Source organism: Oncorhynchus kisutch, linkage group LG18 (assembly GCF_002021735.2).
Source record: "Oncorhynchus kisutch isolate 150728-3 linkage group LG18, Okis_V2, whole genome shotgun sequence".
Lineage (NCBI taxonomy): Eukaryota > Metazoa > Chordata > Actinopteri > Salmoniformes > Salmonidae > Oncorhynchus > Oncorhynchus kisutch.
In genome coordinates, this window is record NC_034191.2 from 65756142 (window position 1) to 65778855 (window position 22714).

General features: G+C 43.7%; 1 protein-coding gene across 1 annotated transcript in view; it reads left to right on the forward strand.

Moving 5' to 3' along the window:
* Nucleotides 1-22714, forward strand: part of ctnnd2a (catenin (cadherin-associated protein), delta 2a) — a 386866-nt gene that overhangs the window by 176307 nt on the left and 187845 nt on the right. The window contains exons 6-11 of the mRNA XM_031795295.1: nt 1263-1429; nt 7322-7442; nt 7858-8071; nt 8175-8289; nt 8409-8541; nt 21209-21358. Of these exons, the coding sequence (XP_031651155.1) occupies nt 1263-1429; nt 7322-7442; nt 7858-8071; nt 8175-8289; nt 8409-8541; nt 21209-21358 (900 nt within the window). The remainder of the gene's footprint in view (nt 1-1262; nt 1430-7321; nt 7443-7857; nt 8072-8174; nt 8290-8408; nt 8542-21208; nt 21359-22714) is intronic.

Genomic DNA, 22714 nt, shown 5'->3' on the forward strand with positions numbered 1-22714 from the left:
CTCCTCCTCCCTTGTAAACCCTTATCTACCCCCTTCTCCCTCTCCTCCTCCCCTATAACCCCTTATCCACTCCTCCTCCCTCTCCTCTTACCCTATAACCCCTTATCCACCCCCTCCTCCCTCTCTTCCTCCCCTGTAAACCCTTATCCACCCCTCCTCCCTCTCCTCCTCCTCTGTAACCCCTTATCCACTCCCTCCTCCCTCTCCTCCTCCCTTGTAAACCCTTATCTACCCCCTCCTCCCTCTCCTCCTCCCCTATAACCCCCTATCCACTCCTCCTCCCTCTCCTCTTCCCCTATAACCCCTTATCCACTCCCTCTTCCCTCTCTTCCTCCCCTGTAAACCCTTATCCACCCCCTCCTCTCTCCTCCTCCCTTGTAAACCCTTATCTACCCCCTCCTCCCTCTCCTCCTCCCCTATAACCCCCTATCCACTCCTCCTCCCTCCCCTCCTCCCCTATAACCCCTTCTCCACCCCCTCCTCCCTCTCCTCCTCCCCTGTAACCCCTTATCCACTCCCTCCTCCCTCTCCTCCTCCCCTGTAACCCCTTATCCACCCCCTCCTCCCTCCCTCTCCTCCCATATAACCCCCTATCCACTCCTCCTCCCTCTCCTCCTCCCCTATAACCCCCTATCCACTCCTCCTCCCTCCCTCTCCTCCCCTATAACCCCTTATCCACCCCCTCCTCCCTCCCTCTCCTCCCATATAACCCCCTATCCACTCCTCCTCCCTCTCCTCCTCCCCTATAACCCCCTATCCACTCCTCCTCCCTCCCTCTCCTCCCCTATAACCCCTTATCCACCCCCTCCTCCCTCTCCTCCTCCCCTATAACCCCCTATCCACTCCTCCTCCCTCCCCTCCTCCCCTATAACCCCTTATCCACCCCCCCTCCCTCTCCTCCTCCCCTGTAACCCCTTATCCACCCCCTCCTCCCTCGCCTCCCCTGTAACCCCTTATCCACCCACTCCTCCCTCTCCTCCTCCCCTGTAACCCCTTATCCACTCCCTCTCCTCCTCCCTTGTAAAACCCTTATCTACCCCCTCCTCCCTCTCCTGATAAATGATGTATGCTTTTTCTAAATCACTGAGGGCTGAAACGCTGCACTGCCTGTTCTAAATAGCTGCATCTCTCTCCTTCCCTCCCTCCCTCCCTCTCTCCCTCCCTCTCTCCCTCGCTCTCTCTCTCTCTCTCTCTCTCTCTCTCTCTCTCTCTCTCTCTCTCTCTCTCGCTCTCTCTCGCTCTCTCTCGCTCTCTCTCCCCAGCTCTTCTTTCCCAGAGTTCTTTGCAGCTCAACTCCACCCCAGAGGCTTCGCTCCAGTACTCCGCCAGCTACCATAGCAACCAGACCCTCGCCCTTAGTGACAGTGCTGCAGCGGCAACCCCACAGCGCAGTGGACAGGTCGGAGGGGCCGTGCACAGCTACAACCAGGTAGGTCACCATGACAATGATGATGAGGAGAAAGATGAGGATATGATAATGATGATGATAAGGATAATGCTAATGTTTAGCGACTCACAATCTCTTCTTGTAAAGCAGTTGTCACATTCAAGACAGAGTTACTCTCATATGTTACTGCGATATTTGTTTATATTTTCTGTAGCCGAACACTACTGTCCTGAGTTGTTTTTATTCTGTACCCAGGGATGGAGGAAGGGAGCCAGGCAGGGAGTTCCCAGCTCTTGACTGGGCGATGTGGCTGTTCTGCACACTATCTACTGCTTTCACCTTTTCTAATGCTCCTTAGCTTAACCTTATGAAGGGCAAAGTCACGTTCTACAAGTCAAAAGTCTTCAGTTAGCTGTTGGCTCGGAATAAGCTAACGGAGTCGGCTCTAACTTTCTCTCCTCTTTCCCATTCCCCTTTATCTCTCTCTCTCTATTTGTCATGCACACCATCGTGTGTGGGCTATCCTGCTGCTCTACACAGGTCATAGTAGCCTGGGGAGGTGTGTGGCTAGTAGAGGTTAGAGGAAAGAGACAGATACATTTAGCACGGTTTATTTGATCTAGGTGGAAGGGAGAGGAGAGCAGTGAAGGTGGACTGTTTAATTGCATGGGGAGATACCAGTTTGGTTTGTTATTTCTCTAATCATTTGTTAAAGGAGGTGAATGTGTGTTCATCTCCTCACACTGATCAAGAGGATTCCATTTATCCTCTAGCCTGCAGGAGACATTTATTCCCTATGTTCATTTTTTCACAAGCTAGCTGACAGTACAAAACACACACACACACACACACACACACACACACATACATACATACATACATACATACATACATACATACATACACACATACATACACACATATACACATATACACACAACACTTTCACACACACACAACACTTTCACACACACACAACACTTTCACACACAAACACACACAGGTGCTCATCCACTCAGACATACTCACAACAACACCTGCCATTTGTTACCAACTGAAAAGATACAGCATGCATTGAGAGGGCAAATGTTTTATTTTGCTGTCTGTATGGATATGAATAATACATAGGGATACATTTTGAAATAGTAGCTAATTACTAGAGGAAAGGAAATGCAAATGTATGTTTTTCAGTGTACCAGTATCAGTACACACACACACACACAATTTGACGTTTGGAGAAATGTGGACAAACGTTGGAATTTTAAGTCAAATTGTTAAAACCAGGAGATCTTGTCACACACACACACACACACACACACACACACACACAAAGAAAAACAAGAGACTGAAAAGAGAGAGGAAGAGGAGCATTGCCTGTCTTCTTTCTTCCTGTTTCAATTGTGCCAATATGAGGGCTCCTGTCCACTTTTACCATCCTCCCCATCACCCAATCCCCCCAACCCTGCCCTGTCCTCCCTCTGTGTCTCTCTCTGTCTGGTTGTGTTCCAGTGATGTTTTGCCTTGTCTGTCAGGTTGATTGGGGAGATGTTCTGAGTAGCACTGGCTGTATAGTCTACTCTAGACCAGGACAGACTGATTATATAAGGCTACTGCATCACATACAGTAGAGCCTCTTATACACTACTACTAGCTAGGTATTTATACTACAATGGTACTTCTGCTTCAACAATGCATAGAGATCTAGCACCTATAACACACACTGTGAATCTCTTAAGATGAGTGGAGCGTAGTGCCTATCTATTTATCTTTCATTTTGTGTGTGTGTGTGTGTGTGTGTGTGTGCGTTTGTTTATGTAAGCCACTGTCTCAGATAGCCGTTTTCCTGCAGTGTATTTATACCACTATGGGCCTCCGGATGAATATTTAACGTATGGAGATGTGTCACCTGGTACAGAGGGATCAGGCTATATCTGCACACCGACATTACAGCAGAGTCTCCCTCAATGCTGAAACCACAAGACAACCACAGGATTGTACTGCGTCCCAAATGGTACCCTATTGCCTATATAGTACATTACTTTTGATCAGAGCACTAGGACAAAAATAGGGGATAGGATGCCATTTGGGACTCAGAGTGTTTGGTTTAAGACTTTAGTCTAGTGAACTAATGACTGCAGGTTTTAAACAGCATATTCCAATCCATGTCTGATGAATCAGTTTTTCTGGCCTTCTGTTAAGGCCAGGCACCACACCCTAATAGGGTAAATGTTTCCCCTTAATCATATCACAATCAACTTATACCAGTTCAATGTGGACACAAAAAGAATACTTAAAAAAAAAAAGGTTTATGAAATATTGTAGAAATATGATAATTAGGTGATACAGCTGAAGTCGGAAGTTTACATACACTTAGATTGGAGTCATTAAAATGTGTTTTTCAACCACTCCACAAATGTCTTGTTAACACAGTATAGTTTTGGCAAGTAGGTTAGGACATCTACTTTGTGCATGACACAAGTAATTTTTCCAACAATTGTTTACAGACAGATTATTTCACTTATAGTTCACTGTATCACAATTCCAGTGGGTCAGACGTTTACATACACTAAGTTGACTGTGCCTTTAAACAGCTTGGAAAATTTCAAAAAATGATATAATGGCTTTAGAAGCTTCTGATAGGCTAATTGACATAGTTTGAGTCAATTGGAGGTGTACCTGTGGATATATTTCAAGGCCTACCTTCAAACTCAGTGCCTCTTTGCTTGAAATCATGGGAAAATCCAAATAAATCAGCCAACACCTCAGAAAAAATATTGTAAACCTCCACAAGTCTGGTTCATCCTTGGGAGCAATTTACAAACGACTGAAGGTACCACGTTCATCTGTACAAACAATAGTACACAAGTATAAATACCATGGGACCACGCAGCCGTCATACCGCTCAGGAAGGAGATGCGTTCTGTCTGAGAGATGAACGTACTTTGGTGCAAAAAGTGCAAATCAATCCCAGAACAACAGCAAAGGACATTGTGAAGATTCAGTAAAACAAGTCCTATATCGACATAACCTGAAAGGCTGCTTAGCAAGGAAGAAGCCACTGCTCCAAAAGCGCCAAAAAAAGCCAGACAACGGTTTTGTCACGTTTCTTCAAAATCGAACCCAGAAGCAGACCAGGACAAGGAGAGTAGGAAGAAGGTGAGTATTTATTTACAAGTGAATGTGAGTGGGTAGATACATCCAGTTGGCGTAGCGGGCAGCGGTGGTGAGTTGATGGGAGTAAATAGGTGGATCCAATGGGGAAGCGGAATCCTCCGATGACCAGGCGGGAATGGGGTAAATGATCCGGGTGAGTAACTGAAGACAGAACAAACAGAGGTAAGTTGAAGGCAAGCAAGACGTACAAAACAACAAAACAAATTCTATCCAACTTGAGGCTGATACTATGGCACAACATACTGTTCATGGCTAACGATCCGGCAGGGAATGGATGTCAGGTCAGAGCTTTTGAAGGGGAGAGGTGATGATCAGGACAGGTGTGCAGATTACTGATGGGATACAGGTGCGGGTGAACATCGATCTCCCAACAAGCTAATCTGCCCGGCAACCAGACAGGGTGCGTTCCAGAACACCGGAAACACACTCCAGGACAGAAACACAGGCAAACACAGATTCAGGAAGCGGGGTTCGTGACAGGTTTGCAACTGCACATGGGGACAAAGATCGTACTTTTTGGAGAAATGTCCTCTGGCCTGATGAAACAAAAATAGAACTGTTTGGCCATTGTTATGTTTGGAGGAAATATGGGGAGGATTGCAAGCCGAACAACACCATCCCAACCGTGAAGCATGGAGGTGGCAGCATCATGTTGTGGGGGTGCTTTGCTGCAGGAGGGACTAGTGCACTTCACAAAATAGATGGCATCATGAGTCAGGAAAATTACGTGGATATATTGAAGCAACATCTCAAGACATCAGTCAGGAAGTTAAAGCTTCCAAATGGACAATGACCCCAAGCACACTTCCAAAGTTGTGGCAAAATTGCTTAAGGACAACGAAGTCAAAATATTGGATTGGCCATCACAAAGCCCTGACCTCAATCCTATAGAAAATTTGTGGGCAGAACTGAAAAAGCGTGTGCGAGCAAGGAGGCCTACAAACCTGACTCAGTTACACCAGCTCTGTCACTAGGAATGGGCCAAAATTCACCCAACATTGTGGGAAGATTGTGGAAGGCTATCCAAAACGTTTGATCCAAGTTAAACAATTAAACAAATACGAATTTAGTGTATGTAAACTTCTGACCCACTGGGAATGTGATGAAAGAAATAAAAGCTGAAATAAATAATTCTCTCTACTATTATTCTGACATTTCACAATCTTAAAATTAAGTGGTGATCCTAACTGACCTAAGACAGGGGATATTTACTAGGATTAAATGTCAGGAATTGTGAAAAACTACGTTTAAATGTAATTGGCTAAGGTGTATGTAAACTTCCGACTTCAACTGAATCTCATTAAATATCTGCATAATTGCATAGCATGCAAATTCATTTTTCTAGACACTGGAGGAAGTCTAAGTTAGAACCAGACTTATACAGAGCAGATTGTGGATAAATACTTTTTTTCATCTTTCTATCTGTAAAATACTAAAGAAAGGTACAAACATTTCATTTCAAAAGAAAATGTCATAAAGAATAGCGATGTGACACCATATTGAGTCTGGAGAATACCTCTAAGGATTACCACACAACATTTGGTGGATGCAGATGCTTCTGAAGCTGAGAGAAATTAGTTGGTGTGTGGGATGAGTTTGACTTTCAGGAAATGTCAGTTAAAGATAAGTACACTGAATTAAGACTACCAAAAGCCTATTTAGACCCAATCACCGTCCCTTCAAAGTAAGTTACTAAATGTAATCCAGTTTGTAAAATGTTCTATGAAATTGGCTTTTACATATGTGTGTTTCAATATAGTGAGATTTGAAGTAATGGATGTACATGTATGTCCATTTCAAAGTGGTTACAATTCATGACATTTTGATGACGGTATGATAAACTAACGGAAATATACATTTTCATCAACTTTTGACATTTTTATTTAGACTCTTTGAAAATCCTAATATTAATGGACCAAAATACCCCAAAATCTAGATGCAAAAATGTCCTTCTACCCTGTGATGCCTGGGCTTAATGAGTGACCTGGAACCACAGAGTCACTGTAATCAGTAGACACGCTTTGGTTTATTAGGGAGGGAAAATACAGCCTGGAGCCAGGAGCTGCCTGAGGAACGTGTGTGTGTGTGTGTGTGTGCGCACTGTTAAACGGGGGCCTACTGCAAGCGAGCCTCAGCGTGTGTGTGTGGTTCACCTTTAGAGACATATTCATGGTGACTGTCATTAGCATAAGGGGAAGGAGCTCAGAGGAGTAGAAACATATGCTGTGCTCCTGTCTCTGAGGATCTAGAGGAATACATTAGATAACTCTGTCTGTTGTGTTGGGATAGGATCACTGTGACCCGGTGAAAAATGCATGATCTGATAGGGGATTCCAACTGGACCGGATATCATCTGTGGCAGTGTTATAGGTTCTACCTTTTAGAAATGTCTATCTGTTACCTTAAGAAGATGTAGAGAGAAGTGATGTGGTGATAAGGTAGAATAGTAATTTCCTTTCTTTTACAACCCCCCCCTCCTCCTCTCTCTCTCTCTCTCTCTCTCTCTCTCTCTCTCTCTCTCTCTCTCTGTCTCTCTCTGTCTCTCTCTCTCTCTCTCTCTCTCTCTCTCTCTCTCTCTGTCTCTCTCTGTCTCTCTCTCTCTCTGTCTCTCTGTCTCTCTGTCTCTCTCTGTCTCTCTGTCTCTCTCTCTCTGTCTCTGTCTCTGTCTCTCTCTCTGTCTCTTTACTCCCCCCACTCTGTCTCTTCTTTCTCCTCTCTCCTCTATCACTCTCTCTTTACGCTCTCTCTTTCTCCCTCCAGGTGACATCTAGTCGTGCGGCCCAGCAGCAGGCAGGGGGAGGGGGAGGTAGTGGAGGAGACTCCTTCTCTCAAAGCCATGGCAGTGCCTTTCATCTGCCTGATGCACAGCTTCCCACAATCGGTATACTGTATATCTGCATTATATATATACAATATACCTTCAATACCAGTACACATCTACATTATATAAATACAATATACTGTATACATAACATTGTATAGACAGAATTTAGAGAGAGAGATAATGTCCTTAAAGAGACCAGGAACCACACATGCCATCCAATCTTTTTAGCTTTTGTTAGAAATTATTGTTTTATAATACAGTACATACCATTATACATAAAGAGAAATGAGACAGAGATAATACCATTAAAGGTACTACACATGGCATCCAATACTTTCAGCTTCGGTTAGAAATTGCCCTTAGGCACAGATCTAGCAACAGCTTAGGGAAAGTGCTAAACTGGTATTAGATCAGCATCTAGAGGACTAATGTTCTTCAACCTTGTTATAACCCCTGTTCCATCTGATCCTAGGTCACTACTACTCCAGTTCCACCCTGCCTGCCCAGCGTGTGAGTTCCCCTCTGACCGGAGGTGGAGGTGGAGGGTCTGGTTCTCCCAGCAAGCTGCAGCGCCTGGGCTCAGCCTCAGACACACCGGGCTACGCTACCACCCAGCGCCTACCTTCCTCCTCCTCATCCTCACCCAACAAACAGTCCCCAGCCAACCGACTCGCCAAGTCCTACAGGTAGGGCCATTTCATTGGTTGGTTTGGGAGAAGAACAAGGTTAAACCTACAATTGAAAACATTTAAAATTATTTCATAACCAAACAATTTGTTATGCTTACAGCACCACTGGTGCCGTGACAACAACAGGGTCTCCGCTGAGGGTGGGCTCTCCACCCAACTCCATAGCAACAGTTGCCGGGGGAGGGGCTAGCGCTTCATCATCCCCACTACACCTGGTGTGTATTGAAACACAGATATTCAATGCATAGTACTGCACATTATTCTTAAGCAACATTCTCTAGAATAAAAATAATCATGTCTGTTCTACACAATGGGTTTCTATGTGAATCACTAGATGAGTTCGGGCATAGGGAGCTACGCTACTCTGTCTCCTAAAAGACTGGCTGCTCATCACGCCTCCGACCAGTACAAGATATCCCATGAGCTCTATGCTACCGCTACGCTACAGAGGCCCGGCAGTCTGGCAGGTAAGACGTACACACACACATGTGCAACGACGCTCCTCTCAAAGTGAATCTCTCCATGTATGCAATGCAAACACTGAATATTTTTCCTCTGCTGTTATTTAGTCTTCTGTATAGAGTTAAGTGAGTCCTTGGCCTAGAGTTGGTCTTTACCTTGTTATGTGGTCTGACTGTTGTCCTCGGTGTGAGGGAGTTGTTGACTGTTATCTTTGAGTTAGAGTTACTCAGTGGTAATAACTGTCTGTCAGGTTACTAACATCTTTTCTCTTATTGATCCCAATAACAGACCCGTGGCTCTGCAGTAATGAGTGGTTGTGCTCTGCAGTGTGTGTGTGTGTGTGTGTGTGTGTGTGTGTGTGTGTGTGTGTGTGTGTGTGTGTGTGTGTGTGTGTGTAGGTGTGTGTTGAATAAGCTGTGTGTTTGTTGAATGTCATCTGAAGGTTCAGTGCTTCTGAAGACTGCAATCAGCCTCTTATACAGCTGAGTCGTGATGCTTCAAGGGCTTTTTGTGTGGAGAGAGAATAGAACACAGGCCAGGGTTGTGCTCTATATTACACTTATAGAGAGTTGGAGACATTACTTTATACAAATACTCAATGATGTCTTTAGCTAGTATCAGGTCCTTAAAAATTCCACCAATTCTAAAGTTTAAATTAAATTGTTTTCTAAGAATTGAAACAAGACAGGATGTTGACAGTGTAGATTTGAAACGCTGCTAGCTATAACATGAATGCAACACTGAATGTTTGGGCTGTGTTATGCTCGCTACTTGTTTAATAATAATAATGTATTTATTTATCTTTGACGTTGAGCACAAGCATCAAAATGAAAACATTAATGACTTTGTTATAGAATGAGTTAAATCCTCAAGAGTAACAGGCTAAAGCAATACTTTGTAGTGGTGTTGCATTGTGGTTTTATGATCATATTTATATAATAATTTATAGTAATATAGTTCATGTTTCCTTCTTAGCACACAAACAGGAGGTTAAGAGCTGAACACAGGCAGCAGGGTACTTGGGCTGGTTTTGCATATTCCTTTTGTTTCCTTTAATCATTATAAAAATTTTCTGACTGTATCAAATTTCAAGTCTCATAGTGTCATGGGAGGCCAGCTCCCTCCCTCTCTCTCTCCATCCCTCCATCCTAACAGTTGAGCACTTTGATTTGGGGAGCCTGAGCAGTGACTCAGTAAGTCTCCATGAGACATCAAAGAAGGGAGGGAAGAGAGCCGGAGAGGAGGATGGGATGACAAGGATGAGACAGGCGACAGAGTGTGTCCATCATTCTAATTAGTGCTCCTCTCTTCTTGGTTCCCTCCTTCCTTCCTTTCTGTCCTTTCTGTACATATTCAAACCCTCATTTTGGTAAATAACCATCAGTAGTGTTAAAGGGAGGCAGCTTCCTTCTCTTCATTATTACTACTAGATCAAATCACATGTTATTTGTCACGTGCTCCGAATACAACAGGTGTAGACCTTACAGTGAAACGCTCACTTACAAGCCCTTAACTAACACGTTTTAAGAAAATAAAGTTTAGAAAATATTTAGTAAATAAACTAAAGGGAAAAAGTAACACAATAAAACAAGAATAACGAGGCTATATACAGTTGTACCAGTATCGAGTCAATGTGCAGGTGTACAGGTTAGTCGAGGTCATTTGTACATGCAGGTAGGGGTAAAGTGACTATGCAAGTAGCAGTAGTGTAAAAACAAAGGGGGCGGGGGGGTGTAAATGCAAATAATCAGGGTGGCCATTTGAATAATTGTTCAGCAGTCTTATTGCTTGGGGGTAGAAGCTGTTAATGAGCCTTTTGGACCTAGACTTGGTGGTCCGGTACCGCTTGCCGTGCGGTAGCATAGAGAACAGTCTATGACTTGGGTGGCTGGAGTCTTTGACATTCTTTTGGGCCTCTGACACCGCCTAGTATAAAGGTCCTGGATGGCAGGAAGCTTGGCCCAAGTGATGTACTGGACCGTACGCACTACCCTTTGTAGCGCCTTACTGTCAGATGCCGAGCAGTTGCCATACCAGGCGGTGATGGATGGTCAGGATGCTCTCGATGGTGCAGCTGTAGAACTTTTTGAGGGTCTAATGACCCATGCCAAATATGTTGTTTTATTATTAGCTCTCTCTGTCTCACTCTAGGTCTCTGTCTCTCTCTGTCTCTCTCTCTGTCTCTCTCGGTCTCTGTCTCTGTCTCTTGCTTTTTCACTCCCCTCTCTCCCTTCCTTCGTCCTCCCAGGGAGGGCCTACCATACATTTGTTATGCAGTGTAATGAACAAGCGCTCAGTGAGGAAAAGTCAGAGGTGTCTGTGTTCGGGAATCCTGCCAGAAAAGGGGGAAGCGCGTGCGCACACACACACAGACACACACAAAGGACTGAGGAAAATGCATTTTGAATCTTATTATTTTATGGCTGATGCTAGACAATATGCTCTATAGAGATTACATAACTACGCTGTCCTCCCTACACAGTAGCATGGTAAAATACCCTCTACCACTGCAGATCAGCACAATATACAGTACCAGTCAAAAGTTTGGACACACCTACTCATTCAAGGGGTTTTCTTTATTTTTACTGTTTTCTACATTGTAGAATAATATTGAAGATATCAAAGCTATGAAATAACACATATGGAATCATGTAGTAACCAGAAAAGTTGTTAAACAAATCAAAATATATTTTAGATTCTTCAAAGTAGCCACCCTTAGCCTGGATGACAGCTTAGCACACGCTTGGCATTCTCTCAACCAGCTTCACCTGGAATGCTTTCCAACAGTCTTGAAGGAGTTCCCACATATGCTGAACACTTGTTGGCTGCTTTTCCTTCACTCTGCGGTCCAACTTATCCCAAACCATCTCACTTTGGTTGAGGTAGGGTGATTGTGGAGACCAGGTCATCTGATGCAGCACTCCATCACTCTCCTTCTTGGTCAAATAGCCCTTACACAGTCTGGAGGTGTGTTCGGTCATTGTCCTGTTGAAAAACAAATCACAATCCCACTAAGCGCAAACCAGATGGGATGGCTTATCACTGCAGAATGCTGTGCTGGTTAAGTGTGCCTTGAATTATAAATAATTCACTGACGGTGTCACCAGCAAAGCACCACCACACCTCCTCCTCCATGTTTCACGTTGGGAATTACACATGGAGAGAGCATCCGTTCACCTACTCTGCGTCTCACAAAGAAACACAGTTTGGAACCAAAAATCTCAAATTTTGACTCATCAGACCAAAGGACAGACTTCCACCGATCTAATATCCATTGCTCGTGTTTCTTGGCTCAAGCAAGTCTCTTCTTATTATGGGTGTCCTTCAGTAGAGGTTTCTTTGCAGCAATTTGACAATGAAGTCCAGATTCACGCAGTCTCCTCTGAATAGTTGATGTGAAGATGTGTCTGATACTTGAATTATGAAGCATTTATTTGAGCTGCAATCTGAGGTGCAGTTAACTCTAATCAACTTATCCTCTGCAGCAGAGGTACACGTAGAGTACATTGTGGTACTCTGGGTCTTCCTTTCCTGGGGCGTTCACCATGAGAGACAGTTTCATCACAGCGCTTGATGGTTTTTGTGACTGCACTTGAAGAAACTTTCAAAGTTCTTGACATTTTCCGGATTGACTGACCTTCATGTCTTAAAGTAATTTTGGACTGTTGTTTCTCTTTGCTTATTTGAGCTGTTCTTGCAAAAATATGGACTTGGTCTTTTACCAAATAGGGCTATATTCTGTATACCACCCCTACTTTGTCACAACACAGCTGATTGGCTCAAACACATTATGAAGGAAATAAATTCCACAGATTAACTTTTAACAAGGCACACCTGTTAATTTTTTCTCATATACATTTTAATCTCACTTTCTGTCTATCAACTAAATATACTTTCCTGCAACCCGCCTCACCCATTGTGGTACGGATCTGCTATTTTTATTCCTTATAACTGGAACCTCCGCCAGGAGCTAGCCAGCTAACTTGCTACTAGTCTTTGTTAGCCACGGCTAGCAGTCTTCATTTAGCTCGGACACCGCAGCTTTAGCTCGGACAATACATGCCAGTCTGCACAGAGCGATATCAACCCAGAGCATATCGGACTGCTTCTCTCTTCCACATCACCGGATTCCTGCCACTCTGGATCATTACACCGGATCATTACACCGGATCGTAGCTAGCTAGCTGCTACCGAGTGGCTACTGTTAGCTAATGCCTCTGTCCCGAAGCAAGCACCAGTTAGCCTTGAGCTAGCCTCGAGCTAGGCCCATATACCAGCTAATTCTAGGGCTACAATACCTCTTTTGCCAATTGGCCTGGACCCTTTATTGTCGACACAGAGCCCCACCGATCCCCCTGGTGTGGTCTCAACAGGCTTTTCCATTGCGATGTCGCCGAAGACCCATCTTCTTGCCCCAACCTGCTAGCTTTCTAAACACTGTGTCTCCCGCTTGACTAGCATAGTACTGAATACTGAACGGCTCCCTGACTGACCTATTGCTGTTCTTTGGACACTATGATCACTCAGCTACACAGCTGATCCCCCTGGACTGTTTCAATTACATGGTACCTAATTTTAATTACCTGTCGGCATCATCCTCGAACTCAGGTCCTGTATGTACCTAACTGACCCGCTCTGCCCATTCATCGCTGTCACGTTCTGACCTTTATTTCCTTTGTTTTGTCATTATTTAGTATGGTCAGGGCGTGAGTTGGGGTGGGCAGTCTATGTTTGTTTTTCTATGATTTGGGTATTTCTATGTTTCGGCCTAGTATGGTTCTCAATCAGAGGCAGGTGATGATTGAGAATCATACTTAGGTAGCCTGGGTTTCATTGTGTGTTTGTGGGTGATTGTTCCTGTCTCTGTGTTTGCATCAGATAGGACTGTTTTGGGTTTTCACGTTTCTTGTTTTTGAATTCAGTTGTTCATGTGTACATTTACGTATTAAAAGAACCATGGACACTTACCACGCCACATATTGGTCCTCTGATCCTTTTCGCCTCTCCTCTTCGGAAGAGGAGGAGGAAATCCCATACAATCGCCATTTACCCGTTGTTGTCTTAGCTCTCCTGGTCCACACCTGTCACTGCTTTCTGCCTCTCTCTAATGTCAATATGCCTCTCTCTAATGTTATATATGCCTTGTCTACTGCTGTCTCGGCTAGTTCTTATTGTTTTATTTCACTGTAGAGCACTCAATCCCGCTCACCTTAGATAGCTCTTTTGTCCCACCCCCCACACATGCGGAGACCTCACCTGGCTTAACTGGTGCCACCAGAGACGAAACCTCTCTCATCGTCACTCAACGCCTACATTTACCTACACTGTACTCACATCCTACCATACCCTTGTCTGTACATTATGCCCTGAACCTATTCTACCACGCCCAGAAATCTTCTCCTTTTGTTCTCTGTTCCCAACGCACGAGACGACCAGTTCTTATAGCCTTTAGCCTTATCCTACTCCTCCTCTGGTGATGTAGAGGTTAACCCAGGCCCTGTAGACCCCAGTACCACACCTATTCCACAGGCGCTATCATTTGTTGACTTCTGTAACCGTAAAAGCCTTGGTTTCATGCATGTTAACATCCTAAGCCTCCTCCCTAAGTTTGTTTTACTAACTGCTTTAGCACACTCTGCCAACCCTGATGACCTATCCATGTCTGAATCCTGGTTTAGGAATGCCACCAAAAATTCTGAAATTTCCATTCCCAACTACAAAATTTTCCACCAAGGTTGAACTGCCAAAGGGAGCGAAGTCACAATCTACTACAGAGATAGCCTACAGAGTTCTGTCATGCCTTCCAGGTCTGTGCCCAAACAGTTTGAGCTTCTACTTTTAAAAATCCATCTTTCCAGAAATAAGTCTCTCACTGTTGCCATTTGTTATAGACCCCCCTCAGCCCCAGCTGTGCCCTGGACTCCTTATGTGAATTGATTGCCCCCCATTTATCTTCAGAGTTCGTACTGTTAGGTGACGTAAACTGGGATATGGTTAACACCCCGGCCGTCCTACAATCTAAGCCAGATGCCATCAATCTCACACAAATTATCAAGGAACCTACCAGGTACAACCCCAAATCCGTAAACACGGGCACCCTCATAGACATCATCCTGACCAACCTGCCCTCTAAATACACCTCTGCTTTCTTCAACCAGGATCTCAGCAATCACTGCCTCATTGCAATCTGTCCGTAATGGGTCCGCGGTGAAACAATCACCCCTCATCACTGTCAAACGCTCCCTAAAACACTTCAGTGAGCAGGCCTTTCTAATCGACCTGGCCCGGGTATCCTGGAAGGATATTGACCTCATCCCGTCAGTAGAGATGCCTGGTTATTCTTTAAAAGTGCTTTCCTCGTCATCTTAAATGAGCATGCCCCGTTCAAAAAATGTAGAACTAAGAACAGATATAGCCCTTGGTTCACTCCAGACTTGACTGCCCTTGACCATCACAAAAACATCCTGTGGCCTACTGCATTAGCATCGAATAGCCCCCACGATATGCAACTTTTCAGGGAAGTTATATACACACTCAGTTAGTAAAGCAAAGGATAGCTTTTTCAAACAGAAATTTGCAACCTGTAGCACAAATTCCAAAAAGTTTTGGGACACTGTAAAGTCCATGGAGAATAAGAGCACCTCCTCTCAGCTGCCCACTGTACTGAGGCTACACTGTCACCACCAATAAAGCTATGATAATCGAGAATATCAATAAGCATTTTTATACGGCTGGCCATGCTTTCTACCTGGCTACCCCTACCCCTACCCCGGCCAACATCTCTGCACCCCCTGCAGCAATTTGCCCAAGCCCCCCCGCTCCTCCTTCACCCATATCCAAATAGCTGATGTTCAGAAAGAGCTGCAAAACCGGGACCCCTACAGATCACCTGGGCTAGACAATCTGGACCCTCTCTTTCTAAAGTTATCCGCCGCAATTGTTGCAACCCCTATTACTAGCCTGTTCAACCTCACTTTCGTATCGTCTGAGATCCCTAAAGTTTGGAAAGCTGCCTCGGTCACTCACATCTTCAAAGGGGGAGACACTTTAGACCCAAACTGTTATAGACCTAAATCCATTCTGCCCTGCCTTTCTAAAGTCTTCGAAAGCCAAGTTAACAAACAGACCACCGACCACTTCGAATCCCACCGTACCTTCTCCGCTATGCAATCTGGTATGAAAGACAGTATTGTGCAGGCGTCTTCATCGATCTGGCCAAGCCTTTCGACTCTGTCAATCACCGCATTCTTATCGGCAGACTCAAAAGCCTTGGTTTCTCAAATGACTGCCTCGCCTGGTTCACCAACTACTTCTCAGATAGATTTCAGTGTGTCAAATCGGAGGGCCTGTTGTCCGGACGTCTGGCAATCTCTATGGGGGTGCCACAGGGTTCAATTCTCGGGCCGACTCTTTTCTCTGTATATATCAATGACGTCGCTCTTGCTGCTGGTGATTCTCTGATCCACCTCTACGCAGACGACACCATTCTGTATACTTCTGGCCCTTCTTTGGACACTGTGTTAACAAACCTCCAGACGAGCTTCAATGCCATACAACACTCCTTCCGTGGCCTCCAACTGCTCTTAAATGCAAGTAAAACTAAATGCATGCTCTTCAACCGATCTCTGCCCGCACCTGCCTGCCCGACTAGCATCACCACTCTGGACGGTTCTGACTTAGAATATGTGGACAACTACAAATACCTAGGCGTCTGGTTAGACTGTAAACTCTCCTTCCAGACTCACATTAAGCATCTCCAATACAAAATTAAATCTAGAATCGGCTTCCTATTTTGCAACAAAGCCTCCTTTACTCATGCTGCTGAACATACCCTTGTAAAACTGACTATCCTACCGATCCTTGACTTCGGCGATGTCATTTACAAAATAGCCTCCAACATTCTACTTAGCAAATTGTATCTAGTCTATCAATGCCAATGCCATCTGTTTTGTCACCAAAGCCCCATATACTTCCCACCACTGCGACCTGTATGCTCTCGTTGAATGGTCCTCGCTTCATATTCATCTTCAAACCCACTGGCTCCAGGTCATCTATAAGTCTTTGCTAGGTAAAGCCCCACCTTATCTCAGCTCACTGGTCACCATAGCAACACACACCCATAGCATGCGCTCCAGCAGGTATATTTCACTGGTCATCCCCAAAGCCAACTCCTCTTTGGCCGCCCTTCCTTACAGTTCTCTGCTGCCAATGACTGGAACGAATTGCAAAAATCACTGAACCTGCAGACTTATATCTCCCTCACTAACTTTAAGCATCAGCTGTCAGAGCAGCTTACAGATCACTGCACCTGTACACAGCCCATCTGCGAATAGCCCACCCAACTACCTCATCCCCATATTGTTGTTTATTTCTGCTCTATTGCACCCCAGTATCTCTACTTGCACATCATCATCTGTACATCTCACTCCAGTGTTAATGCTCAATTCTAATTATTTCACCACTATGGCCACTGGGGAGGCAGCGTAGCCTAGTGGTTAGAGCATTGGACTAGTAACCGAAATGTTGCAATTTCAAATCCCCGAGCTGACAAGGTACAAATCTGTTGTTCTTCCCCTGAACAAGGCTGTTAACCCACTGTTCCTTGGCCGTCATTGAAAATAAGAATTTGTTCTTAACTTACTTGCCTAGTTAAAGGTAAAATACAAAATTGCTTTACCTCCCTAATCTTACTACATTTGCACACACTGTGTATAGATTTTTCTATATTTTTTGTGTGATATTAACTGTACATTTGTTTATTCCATGTGTAACTCTGTGTTGTTGTTTTTGTCACACTTCTTTGCTTTATCTTGGCCAGGTCGCAGTTGTAAATGAGAACTTGTTCTCAACTGGCCCACCTGGACTTCTTATGGCTGGGGGCAGTATTGAGTAGCTTGGTTAAATAAGGTGCCCAGAGGTGCCCAGAGTAAACTGCCTGCTACTCAGTCCCTGTTGCTAATATATGCATATTATTAGTATATTTGGACAGAAAACACTCTAACGTTTCTAAAACTGTTTGAATGATGTCTGTGAGTATAAAATAACTCATATGGCAGGCAAAAACCTGAGAAACAATCCAACCAGGAAGTGGGAAATCTGAGGTTTCTATTTTCCTATTGAAGATACAGTGGGATATTGGTCATGTTGCACTTCCTAAGGCTTCCACTAAATGTCAACAGTCTTTAGAACCTTGTTTGATGCTTCTACTGAGAAGTGGGGGCGAATGAGAGGGGAATGAGTCAGAGGTCTGCCAGAATGCCTTGAGCTCGTGACGCTCGTTCGCACAGACAAAGGAATTCTCCTGTTGGAACATTATTGAAGATTTATGTTAAAAACTGATTGATTGATTCTATACTTCGTTTGACATGTGTCGTGGAAATTTCCTCTATTTACCAAATCATGGGAGCAAACCACACACACAAGTCAGAGTTAGTTATAAAAGTCCATCTTTAATTATATAAGCTCTATAGCATTTTCTGTGACTCTCAGATAAATTCAGTGTCTCCCAGTGAATTTTCTGAGAGCCCCCTTACAATGCAACTGAGATCCTTTAATAGCAAAGAACACACATAGTCAGACAGCATAGACATAATTCATCGTTCAGCTTTGTCTCCTTCTCAAACCCCAGAACCATAAACCAATCCTCCATATGAACAGGCATATATCAAATTGTCATTTAGATACAACCCACTCTAAATACAAACTCCTGGACAAACTCACGGAGAGGAGAATGAGGCTATAGGTTAAGATAGAAACAACATTAGAGGGAGCATAGAATGATTCCAGACACTGCCACCCTTCCTTTCCCCACAAGAAAAAGGTAGGGAGTAAAAGATATGTTTACACATGATGACACTTTGACCTCTCCCCTCTCAGCGGCCCATGCAACTTAGTCTTGACATAGAACAGATAACTGCAACCTCGCCACAGTATTATACAAAAATACCATTCTGATGAGAATTAACTTACACACATTAGATGAATATAAAACATCTTACAAATGTTACCAACAAATTCTGAATCTTCCACGACACATGTTTCTACGGACTGTAATGGAACCTTTTGACTTTTCGTCTGCTCCTAGTGAACGCGCTTCGTGAGTTTGGATTTGTTTACCAAACGCGCTAACAAAAGGAGCTATTTGGACATAAATGATGGACATTATCGAACAAAACAAACATTTATTGTGGACCTGGGATTCCTGGGAGTGCATTCTGATGAAGATCATCAAAGGTAAGTGAATATGTGCTTCTACACCTGCATTGCTTGCTGTTTGGGGTTTTAGGCTGGGTTTCTGTACAGCACTTTGAGATATCAGCTGATGTACGAAGGGCTATATAAATAAATTTGATTTGATTTGATATTTATAATGTTTTTTTTTACGTCTGTTGACTGCACACTATGGCGGATATCTTTTTGGCTTGTTTGGGCTCTGAACGCCGTACTCAGATTATTGCATGGTTTGCATTTTCCTTAAAGCTATTTTGAAATCTGGGGAAGTGTATTAAGGAGAAGTGTATCTAAAGTTCCATGGAAAACACTTGTATTTTCATCAACATTTATGATGAGTATTTCTGTAAATTGATGTGGCTCTCTGCAAAATCACCGGATGTTTTTGGAACTACTGAACATAACGCGCCAATGTATAATGAGATTTTTCATATAAATATGAACTTTATCGAACAAAACATACATGTACTGTGTAACATGAAGTCATATGAGTGTCATCTGATGAAGATCATCACAGGTTAGTGATTCATTCTATCTCTATTTCTGATTTTTGTGACTGCTCTCTTTGGCTTGAAAAATGGCTGTGTTTTTCTGACCTAACATAATCGTTTGTGGTGCTTTCGCTGTAAATCCTATTTGAAATCGGACACTGTGGTGGTATTAACAAGAAGTGTATCTTTAAAATGGTGTGAAATACCATGGGATTTCTGTTGTTTTGAATTTGGCGCCCGTTAGCGGGATCTCAGCCCTAAAAGGTTTTAAATAAAGGTTACATTTAAAAATAAAAATAAAAGCTGGTTGAGAGAATGCTAAGAGTGTGTAAAGCTGTCATCCAGGCGAGGGCCACTTTGAAGAATCTCAAATATAAAATATATTTTGATATGTTTAACACTTTTTTTTTTCTCATCATCCCTCTCTCCTCATCCCTCTCTCATCATCCCTCTCTCCTCATCCCTCTCTCACCATCCCTCTCTCTTCATCCCTCTCTCAACATCCCTCTCTCCTCATCCCTCTCTCATCATCCCTCTCTCCTCATCCCACTTTCTTCCTCACTCTCTCCTCATCCCTTTCTCATCCTCCTCCTATCCTAATCCCTCTCTCATCATCCTCCTATCCTCATCCCTCTCTCCTCATCATCCTGTTCTCATCCCTCTCTCATCATCCTCTTATCCTCATCCCTCTCTGTAAAAACACCAGGAAATCAGCTCCAAGAGATTTTCATTTAGGATATCTGTTCCAGAATATTCCCACACATAATAGAGACATGTACAGTATTTGATCGTATACAAATGTAAGGAAGGTTTGAAATTATAATTATAATTTTAGTTTTCAAATATTATATATTTTTGGGCTTCTTGCAATCTATAAATTATTTGAAATTATTTTACAGCCCCCTGACCATCTGCTTAAAAAAGAAGATTCATCTAGTTGATAATCCCTACCATAGAGGTTATGGGAGTAGAGGCTGGAGGCTATGGGAGTAGAGGAAGCTAGAGAGAGACTATTGGGACAGAAGATAAGATGATTACAGAGAAAGAGAGGAGAGGTTGGAGAACATGGGAGTAGAGGAGGCTAGAGAGAGACTATTGGGACAGAAGATAAGATGATTACAGAGAAAGAGAGGAGAGGCTGGAGACTATGGGAGTAGAGGAGGCTAGAGAGAGACTATTGGGACAGAAGATAAGATGATTACAGAGAAAGAGAGGAGAGGCTGGAGACTATGGGAGTAGATGAGGCTAGAGAGAGACTATTGGGACAGAAGATAAGATGATATCAGAGAAAGAGAGGAGAGGCTGGAGACTATGGGAGTAGAGGAGGCTAGAGAGAGACTATTGGGACAGAAGATAAGATGATATCAGAGAAAGAGAGGAGTGGCTGGAGACTATGGGAGTAGTGGAGGCTAGAGAGAGACTATTGGGACAGAAGATAAGATGATATCAGAGAAAGAGAGGAGAGGCTGGAGACTATGGGAGTAGATGAGGCTAGAGAGAGACTATTAGGACAGAAGATAAGATGATATCAGAGAAAGAGAGGAGAGGCTGGAGACTATGGGAGTAGAGGAGGCTAGAGAGAGACTATTGGGACAGAAGATAAGATGATATCAGAGAAAGAGAGGAGAGGCTGGAGACTATGGGAGTAGATGAGGCTAGAGAGAGACTATTAGGACAGAAGATAAGATGATATCAGAGAAAGAGAGGAGAGGCTGGAGACTATGGGAGTAGAGGAGGCTAGAGAGAGACTATTGGGACAGAAGATAAGATGATATCAGAGAAAGAGAGGAGAGGCTAGAGCACTTAGGGACAATGTGTATGGAGAATTACATTTTGCTGGTGAAAAGTCAAGGGCTGATTTCGCTGATTTCTCTCTCTCCCCTCTCTCCGTCTTTCTCTCTGTCTTTCTCTCTCTTCCTCCCTCCCTTACACTCTCCCTCCCACTCTCCAGGTTCCAGGGGTTCCTACAGTAATCAGCACAGTCACTGTGGTCCAGACCTGCGTCCCCTGGGATCCCCAGACCACCACAAAGAGCCCATCTATGAGGACAGAGTCAACCACTACCACAAAGGACCTATGAGGGGACTGGGAAACAACACTGGTAAGACTATATAATCCATCCTACAGTATTTAAACACACACACCTTTAATATGTACACACACTAACAAAAAGAGAAAAATAGAGATAGACACAGTTCTGTCTGCAGCACATACTAACCTCCAGTATTCTTCAATAGAGACTAATTTGTGTTATCTAGATGTGGGTTTAGGTATGCTGTCGAAATCCTATTACAGCATCATTCTACATGAGAATATCCCTCTCTGTCACGCTAGGCTGTATCTTCTCACAGTCATTAACCAGCCAGGCATTAATAACTATCATTACCATGTGGGTCAGATAGTGATTATGCTAAATAAGCTACTATAGATTACTTATTGTTTGGATCAATGGGTATGGTACATGAAAGAGAAATAAATTGCTTGCAGGCAAAGAGCATGTCTTTAAGCCTGTACGCTATGGCAGGGTGTATCCAAGCTTGTTTATTGGGCAATATGATATAACGATTTGTTTACTCTCTAAGAAGTACATTATTACATGTTTGAGGGTTTGCTACCTTGCAAACACAATTATAGCATATACAATTTACTGTTATTGCAGTAGATCAATTCTAATGCAGTCGGTTTATATGGTAAAACACACACTGGGACTCATTTGCCTTATCTTTCCCACAGCGAGACCAAAGAGTAGGAAATCTCTTAGTGAGCGGTATTGATCCATTCCTGAGTTATTGGCTTGTTTAATGCAGCCGGCTACAGTACAGTGTGTTTAAAGATGGTTAGATTGACCACTGCAGGGCCTGTGTGCGGCTAATAGGGATTCAAAATGAATAAGTGATGCCTCAGTCACACACACATGTACACACGTACGAACACACACCCGCAACACACACACACATATCTTTGTTTTGCTATGCTTGTGGGGACCAAACAATTGATTCACTTTCAAAATCATATTTTCCCTTAACCCTTAAAACCCTTAACCTAACCTAACCTTGACCATAACCCCAACCTTAACCCCAAACCCCTAAACCTAACACTAAACCTAACCCCTAACCCCAATTTGAACACTAATTGTAACCCTAAACCTAACCCCTAAGCTGAAAATGGTCTTTTTCCTTTTGGGGGCCGGCGAAATGTCCCCACTTGTCCGAATTTTCCCTGTTTATGTAACGCTCGTCGGAAGAAGTGGACTAAGGGGCAGCGTGGTACGTGTTCATGATTCTATATTAAATCGGGACACCAAACAAAACAACAAAAGACCAACGAACGTTCAGTAGGCTACGCAGAGCTAACAAAAAACAACATCCCACAACCTAAAGTGGCCAAACAGGCTGCCTTAGTGTGATTCCCAATCAGAGACAGCTGTCCCTGATTGAGAACCATACCCGGCCAAAAC